Source organism: Mandrillus leucophaeus, unplaced genomic scaffold, assembly GCF_000951045.1.
Source record: "Mandrillus leucophaeus isolate KB7577 unplaced genomic scaffold, Mleu.le_1.0 Scaffold389, whole genome shotgun sequence".
Lineage (NCBI taxonomy): Eukaryota > Metazoa > Chordata > Mammalia > Primates > Cercopithecidae > Mandrillus > Mandrillus leucophaeus.
In genome coordinates, this window is record NW_012104131.1 from 5,161,287 (window position 1) to 5,170,431 (window position 9,145).

Below are 9,145 nucleotides of genomic sequence, written 5' to 3' on the forward strand. Positions count from 1 at the left end.
GTTTTAATTACAGTTGTATAACCTCTTCTTTTATTTTTATTTATATTATCCCTTTGAATCAAGAATATATTTGCCTCATTCAAAATTAATAAAGCACAAGGCATACCACTGACTTCTAGTCTTCCAGCTCCCCTCCCCAGATGCAGCCAATGTTTTCAGTTTATCTTGTGTCCTTTTAGGAATATTCCATAGCTTCTCACTGAAATGGTTCTTAAAGTGACCAAATGCATATACAGTGTGCATTTTCTCTGTGACTGAAAACAATATATCAAAGCATCTCTGCATCTTATCCTCTAAATATTAAAGATTCTGAAGTTAATGTAGTGGGGGAAAAGCCCATTTAAGTTTCTGATTGTCATATCCTCTTCTCAACCGACAGCTCCTCCTTTCTTCCTCTGGAGTCACCCATCAGTTTATTTCCTTGGCATAAAATATGGTCTTCCCACCTCCAGACTGGATGATGGAAATATTTTTGTTATTGTGTGGTAATCCCAGATTGGAAATCAAATGTTGTCTCACCATTATGTCTTTGTTCAATGCCAAAAACAGATGGCAACAAATCCATGTATGATCTAATCCTTTGATTTACACTGACCAGTTGCAATTTATTATTTCTTCCTCTAATTAGAAGATTTTAATGTGTTTAGCATCACAAAATTTAATTTATTAAAATGTTTCTACAGAATGAACAAAAAGAAGTCATTAGTAAATTTCGCACTGGAAAAATAAATCTGCTTATCGCTACCACAGTGGCAGAAGAAGGTCTGGATATTAAAGAATGTAACATTGTTATCCGTTATGGTCTTGTCACCAATGAAATAGCCATGGTCCAGGTACATTCAAATACCTTTACTTACTATGTTAATTTTTATTTGTGTGTTCCTATTTTAATTGCTTTCTTTTAGTTAAACAGCACAAAACATCTTTTTAGTTTTTAAAACAAAACCCTTTTCCTGTTAAAAGAGCATTTTTAAAATGCTGTGCACTGTTGCCTTTCATATTGCTGTCAATTCATATGATAACCAGATACCTGTTGTATGTTTAAACAACAACTCCTCTTTGGCTATTTCTGTACCCTAAGGCTTTCCAGGACCATGACACCAGCCCCATTTGTAAGAGTCAAAAGCAGCCTCCTCATTCCTAGGATGTCTGTGAGCCCCCGGCTGGACCGGGAATCTAAAGTACGCTGTCCCACGATTGTCTGATGAAGTAACATGCCCAAACCTGAGGGAGCCTTGCTGTTTCTGCATTTTATTCCCTTATCCTTTCCAATTTTCTGTATGTTTAGAAGTTTTCGTGATAAAATGTTGGTTGGGGGCAGACTTATAAATGCAAAAATAAATAAAAGAGTGAGATGTTCTGTTTTCATTCAGATTTCACGTTATCTCTTACCCACCTGTGTAAATGGAATTATTGTAACCTTCTGTTGAGTAGGCATAGGTTTATGCTGATTAATATACTATTCTTCCTATAAAATTAACTGAAGGATTTTCAAAATAATTTAAATTGCATCCTTGAATAAAAGGCAAGTCATAGAAGACTAAGATAACCAGACTGCCATCAAATTAGCAAATAATTTTATTTCAGGAGTTTATTTCTAAGTCAGTGATAAACTTAGTAATAAAACTTAGAATACATTTTTCCTTGAGAATAATTTTATAGTTGATAGGCTCCTGGGCCAGGCCACAGAAGTTTCTATTAGTCAAAATATAGCTGAATATCAAGAAAGTTATCACCATGTTAAATGTATTCCCATGGGAAAATGTGCTAAGAATGTAACGTAGGATGCCAGAAACTGACTTGCCTTCTTACCAGCCCTGGTGTCAAGGTCAGAGATGACCCTTCTCTCCATTCATTCCTCCCAGCTTCCTACCAAGAAAGACGACTCCTCAGTCCACGTCATTGATCATGGTTCTCATAGTTTGAGAGAGAGTTTCTGAGAGCAAAAAGGCTGGACAGGATGATATTATGTCACTGAGGCCTAATCATCATCACTGTAGAACACTGTTTCTGTATTAAAGCTTATTTTAAGTTTCAAAGAGCTGACTTACAAGGATGGATTAATAACTAACTTTACCCATTTAAAGACTGGCATGCTGAACAACCCAATATCATTTCATTCTGAGCAGTGAATATCATTCCCAGAAAAAACCAGGAAGATTTGTATCACAGCGTACCCTTTCATTTACTTGATTTATTTGTGTTTTCAGGCCCGTGGTCGAGCCAGAGCTGATGAGAGCACCTATGTCCTGGTTGCTCACAGCGGTTCAGGAGTTATCGAACGTGAGACAGTTAATGATTTCCGAGAGAAGATGATGTATAAAGCTATACACTGTGTTCAAAATATGAAACCAGAGGAGTATGCTCATAAGGTATTGTTGGCTACCTCTGAATTTGATTTTCATTTAAAAATGGCTACATGTGGTTGCCATTGATATCTCTGTGGCTCATTCTCCAGAAAAAAATTGTGCTGAATTATAAGTTTCTGCTTAGTGAACTGTGCTTAATCCGGATTCACATGCAGAGAATCGAGATCCATAGTGGGCAGGAAATTATCGGGGAGCCGTTGCTCCTTCCAGTGAAACCAACCATAAATTTTGATAATATAAATTTACGCTGCCTTGTTCCAGAAAGACTGCTGCAACTCACTGATTCAATCCAACATGGTAATTTTGGTTTGACCTAATTTGTTTGTAAAGGCACCATTTTTTAATTTCAGAAATGTAGATGAAATGCTTACTGTGTGCCAGGTAACATTATAGGAATAGCCAACAGAGGCAAATAAAACACATAAGACTCCTGCTACATGAAGTTTATATTTCTAGTGTGAGCCTGGTGAGATTTGGAGGACAGAAACAGTAAACAAACATTAAAAAACAAGAAATACAACATATCAAGATAAGTAAAGAGAATTAGAATAGGATGATATGAAACAACTGACTAGATGGATACTTTTCTCTTTTTTTGTAGTTTTTGAAATTCTTTTTTTTTTATTATGTTTTATGTTCTGGGTACATGTGCACAACGTGCAGGTTTGTTACATATGTATACATGTGCCATGTTGGTGTGCTGCACCCATTAACTCGTCATTTACAGTAGGTATATCTCCTAATGCTATCCCTCCCCTCTCCCCCGACCCCACGACAGGCCCTGGTGTGCGATGTGCCCCTTCCCGTGTCCAAGTGTTCTCGTTGTTCAATTCCCACCTATGAGTGAGAACATGCAGTGTTTGGTTTTCTGTCCTTGCAATAGTTTGCTCAGAATGATGGTTTTCAGTTTCATCCATTTCCCTACAAAGGACATGAACTCATCGTTTTTTATGGCTGCATAGACTAGATGGATACTTTCAACTGGGTGGTTGAGGAAGGTCTCTTAGAAGGAGTGACACCGAAGCTGCATCTGAATGATAAGAAAATACAGAATATGTCATATAGCTACATCTCAATTTACTAACGCACAGTTATTTGAGTTGTGCAAAGGAATGCAGTGAAGAAAGAATGTATTTCTATAGTATTTCAGGAAATCCCCCATACCACTGAATTAAAGACTGTAACTACTATAATAGCAAACAATCCATTTAGAAGAAAATTCACACCCTTGCATATGGGTGTGAATGTTAGTTTCTTAACATTGGAATTGGCTCTACCTTAAATAGAGTTTCACTAAAGGAATGCTTTCAAATTGGTGTGCATTGCTATTACCAACTCCAAGGTTTCCTGACCAGGTTTCTGCACAAACCTTTATTTTAAAACTGCTTTAAATACAAGGCAAAGCAAACATTTTAGAGTATCAAATCAAACTTTTATCACCAAATTATGCTACTGGAAAGTTACTGCCTCCCAGTTAATATCCTAAGAGAATTAATCAAGTAGATGTTTACAAAGACTGATATTTTAAGAGTAGTTTTTTGGGGGTCAACACTAGGACAATCTCTGGAGTTTAAGGGTCAAACTCTTCCAGACATTCTTTAGAATAAGACACTGTCCCTTTGGAGGCCCCAGAATGGACTATATTTTTAGGTCTCCTTTGGCCAAGAAACCTGCCCTCCTAAAACAACTTTGGGTAGATGAACTGAAAGTAGGAGTGGCAATGGGGAAGGAGGGGTACACGCCACCAGTAACCTGTTCAAAGCCTGTAGAAAACATTGCTACTGGGAAGATGTTTACTTTCTTCTAATTTGAGCATCCTTCTCAACACAATCTTCAGGCAACCACTAATGAATAATGAGAATTGACAGATAAGATGAAATCTTTTTTCCATGTCATAAACACAGTTTATACATAACAGAGCTTCTTAAAATTAAATGAGACTTCTAGGAGCAAGCTGATCATCATAAATGTTTCTCTCTAGCATTGATTCAATTTTTGCTACATTATTACACTCTATTTGGACTTAGGCTGATTGTAGCTGTGCCTCTTGTATATTTATTATGAGTTATTTTGTTTGTTTGTTTGTTTGTTTGCCCTTCTAGTTACTTCAAATTCCTTTGCTATTTTAGAGTTAGTCTTTTAGCTTCTGATGTCCTGATTACAAATCCATACACTTACCTTGGCTTTATTTTTTTTCTGACTCATTCATACACATTTAATTCCCACATGTATGTGATCCTATAATTACGTTATCAGCTCACTGAACTGTAAATGTCTTATAAAAGTAACCTATTTTAACTTTTAGGGAAAAATATTTCAATGTATTTTTCTATAATTTACATTGGAAATTCATCTTGGTACTTTTCTGATTAACCTATTATATAGCCTCTGAGCTTGCTTGCAAGGTTTTATTCTCTTTTCTATGCTATATGTGGCTGCCTTGAAGGGAGATCTAAAATGTAGAGTTAGGAGCCAAAGAGATGGGCTTTGTTCATTTGCACTGATGACTTACTTCTACTGAAAATTTCCCCTCGGTCTTAAAGAAAACAATTACTTCCTCCATAATTTAATATAAATATTTCATCTATGAGAGGTCAGTTTGGAGGTAAATTATTCAAGAACCAGATTTTTCTACCATGAAGTTGTGTTAGTATAAACGCTGGTCAGTCCCTATGTCAACTTTCATATGTTACATAAACTAGATTATTTCTGTTATAAAATAAGTGCTGCTGCTAGTCACAGAGCCTAGAATAAAGATGTTTATGGGCATATTATCTCACATAAGGAATCTAGGCAGTATTGGCTCCATGATGTTATGAGGAATCCAGGCCTTTTCTCTCTCTTTTATGCCATTATAGCATTGGGCTTTCATTCTCATGGTCGAAGATGGCTTTTAGAATTTCAGCTGCCACATCCTCATTCTAGGCAGGAAGTAAGAAGAAAATGGAAATAGCGAAAGGTACACATGCCAGCTATCTACTTTTTGAGAAGATTTTCTGAAAATTCTACTCAACAGCTTTTTACATGTCATTGACTGCTGGTTTGGAAATGTAGTCATTTAGCTAGCGTATTTCCACCCAGAATAAAATTATGACTCTGTTAGGGAAAATGGACACTGAGGGCAAAACCAGCAGTTTCTGCCACAAATGTGTAAACAGTAGACTGACTAAGATGGTGAAGGGTCTGAAAATTATAAAGCATGAAAAAAGATTAAAGGAATTTAGGTGCTTAGCACAGATTAGAGAAGACATTGGTAATGTAATAACAGTGTTTAGTAAAGAGATTCCATGTGGGAGGAAGTTTAGACCTATTTTACGGAACAGAATTAAAGCAAATGGGTAGGCCGGCGCAGTAGCTCACTCCTGTAATCCCAGCACTTTGGGAGGCTGAGGCAGGTGGATCACTGAGATCAAGAGTTTGAAACCAGCCTGGGCAATATGGCAAAACTCCATCTCTACTAAAAATACAAAAATTAGCTGAGCATGGTGGCAGGTGCCTGGAATCCAAGCTACTTGGGAGGCTAAGGCAGAAGAATCGCTTGAACCCAGGAGATGGAGGTTGCAGTGACCCGAGATAGTACCACCACAATCCAGCGTGGGCAGCAGAGCAAGACTCCATCTAAATAAATAAATAAATAAATAAAACAAATGGGTAGGCTAGACAGAGAATTTTTGTTGAATATTGCTAAGGACTTTCTCACAATAGAACTTTTCTGAAATGGAATGGGCTACTTTTTGAATACCTAAAGATTGCATATTTTCATGGTTACAGGAGATGATTATATACCAAGTTCTTTGCGGGGAGGGTTATTACCTCATTATTTTTATTTCCTAGACCATGAGCTAACTGTGTATTTTCACAACTAAGACCTCCAAATTTCAGGAGACTTACTTCTATGAAACTGAGAAAAGAAAACAAACCTGAAACCACTAACTATTCCTTTCTCTGTCCAGATTTTGGAATTACAGATGCAAAGTATAATGGAAAAGAAAATGAAAACTAAGAGAAGTATTGCCAAGCATTACAAGAATAACCCATCACTAATAACTTTCCTTTGCAAAAACTGCAGCGTGCTAGCCTGTTCTGGGGAAGATATCCACGTAATTGAGAAAATGCATCATGTCAATATGACCCCAGAATTCAAGTGAGTCCAGAAAGACCTATCTTTAAATTTTTCCACAAGGGATGAGGCAGGTTGCATTGTAAATGTTCTTTCAAAATAGTGCAAATGAGAATCATTTATTTTACAACTTCCTCTCCTTTAGCCTCTCAATTATATTCCTATTTTAAATGTCTATGTTTTAAATAAACTGCACTGGTGCAGGAAAAGAGAAGTGTAAGAACCAAAGCCATTTTTGATCCAAGGCATGTATTTTTGTATGCTCATCATTTGTTCTCAAATTTTTGAACCACTAAAGTCAAGTTAATATAACCAACAGACTTGAAAGAAGTTACAAAAGGCAACATGCCCCTTGAGAGGTATGTGTAGAAGAGAAGCATTGCCTTAGTTGCCATAACAAGCCTGGCAAGCAGGAGGGAAGGAAGGAATGCCATATAGAATACTGCAGGCATGTGGTTGAGCTCCAGGTCCAAAAACCCATGAACTACACATTGGTATTTTGTCAGTTCTCTGTGATGATTCTTTTCCTTTGATACTTATAGGGAACTTTACATTGTAAGAGAAAACAAAGCCCTGCAAAAGAAGTGTGCTGACTATCAAACAAACGGTGAAATCATCTGCAAATGTGGCCAGGTGAGTAAATTGCTGTGGGCCTGATCTTACTTTAGCCAAAAGGAATGTTTAATTGCATGTGCATTTAATTTTCCTCTTGCTCTCTCTTTTGTTTTTCAGGCTTGGGGAACAATGATGGTGCACAAAGGCTTAGATTTGCCTTGTCTCAAAATAAGGAATTTTGTAGTGGTTTTCAAAAATAATTCAACAAAGAAACAATACAAAAAGTGGGTTGAATTACCTATCACATTTCCCAATCTTGACTATTCGGAATGCTGTTTATTTAGTGATGAGGATTAACACTTGACTCAAGATTCTTTTAAAATACTATCAGTTAAACATTTAATAAGATTATGATTAATGTATTCATTATGCTACAAAACTGACATAAGAATCAATAAAATGATTGTTTTACTCTGCATTGAACTTTTTAAGAACACAATATATTATGCATGATCCATCTTGTTGGTGGGCAGGGGTAAGGAAAATCTCCCAATAATTCTCATTAGTGTAGAGCATTACAGTCCTGTGGAAAGAATGCTGAAGTACAAATGAAAATTCAAGGTATCAGTCTCAGGTCTGTCACTAATTTTCAGAATACAATTAGGAAAATCAGTTCATCTTTCGGAACCAGTCTCCTTATTGATGAAATGGTCATAACATTCTCTGGTTTTGCTTTTTATTAATTTTGTATTGCTTTATAACCGGTTGCCACAAATGTAGTGGCTTAAAACAACACTCATTAATTATAACACATATCCTGTTGGTCAGAAGGGCAGGGTTCTCTGCTCAGGGTCTCACAAAATTGAAATTGAGGTGTCAGCCAGACTGTGTTCTCATCTGGAGGCACTGGGGAAAGAATCCACTTCCAAGTTCATTCAGAGTTTTGGCAGAGTTTGTTTCCTTGCAGCTGTCTGAGTAGGATGGCTATTTTGCTGTCTGTCCATTGGGGATCGCTCTCAGCTCCAGCAATGTCCCTACCACACAGCATGCTCAAGGCTCTTTCCCAGCACAGATATTTGCTTCTTCAGGGTCAGAAGAAGAATCTCTCTTTCAAGTCTGCTCAGATAGAGTCTTAGATAGGTTAACTGTAAACATAGAAGTGACTGTCTCATCATATCCGTAGGTTCTGCTTACACTCACCGCAAGGGGATTATTCAGGGAATCACCCCAGCCAGTGGAAATTGTGGGGACCATCTTAGAGCTTTGCCTCCTACATCACTTGCCCAGTCTTTGCAACTAAATGATATCATAGGAAAGCACTTTAAAAACTATGAAATACCATCAAAGACCGGTTAAGAAGCAGCATCAAGTAGCTTAAGGCTTCCTTCCTAGATCTTCCCTTCCACGAACATAGCACTATGCTGTAGAACTACCTAACGACAGAGTAGTGGCTAAATCCAGGCTGACCATTAATGCCAACAAGATTACTCGTGTCCCTGGACAGCCATTCACCTCCCACTCTAGGATTCACACTGGAGTTAGCAGGGAGTAGATGCTGAGTGTTATTAGAGAATAAAGAGAAAAATGTCTGCCTCTGCCCCTCCCAGAACACTGCGGACAATTCTCCCAGTAGAAAAGCAGCCTCTTTTGACAAGGAAGAGTCGCATGATTCAGACAGAAGCCACAATTGACCATTTTAACCAAAACTTAGCAAGTCTCACAGATGGCTTGCTCCAAGGGAACAGTTACCTCCTGTGACTAAGGAGAAACAAAATGTTGGAGGGTGTGAAAAGAACATTCTTCTGAAGCTTTGATGGATTAATTGAGTTGATATTACAGTAGTTTTGAATCTTTCCTTGATAATGCCTAAGCAGAGATCAATATTAACCAATGAGATCTCTTGGGTATACAGGAGGACAAAAGAAGACACACATAATTGATAGTTTTCTTAAAATACTTTTTAAAACTCCAGCTGACTCCATTTAAAGTATTGCTGTCTTCTAGAATGTTTTGGAAACTATGCAAGAAACCAAATGCATAAAATAGCTAAATGTACTACTGTAACATATGTAGACTGTTTTTGAGGTGTCAACAAATATCA

General features: G+C 37.3%; 1 protein-coding gene across 1 annotated transcript in view; it reads left to right on the forward strand.

Moving 5' to 3' along the window:
* The window catches only part of IFIH1 (interferon induced with helicase C domain 1), a 51,922-nt gene extending 44,400 nt beyond the window's left edge, over positions 1-7,522 (forward strand). Inside the window, exons 12-16 of the mRNA XM_011990999.1 lie at positions 684-833; positions 2,211-2,372; positions 6,323-6,513; positions 7,032-7,122; positions 7,222-7,522. Of these exons, the coding sequence (XP_011846389.1) occupies positions 684-833; positions 2,211-2,372; positions 6,323-6,513; positions 7,032-7,122; positions 7,222-7,401 (774 nt within the window). The 3' untranslated portion in view covers positions 7,402-7,522. The remainder of the gene's footprint in view (positions 1-683; positions 834-2,210; positions 2,373-6,322; positions 6,514-7,031; positions 7,123-7,221) is intronic.
* The last annotated feature ends 1,623 nt before the right edge of the window (positions 7,523-9,145 follow it).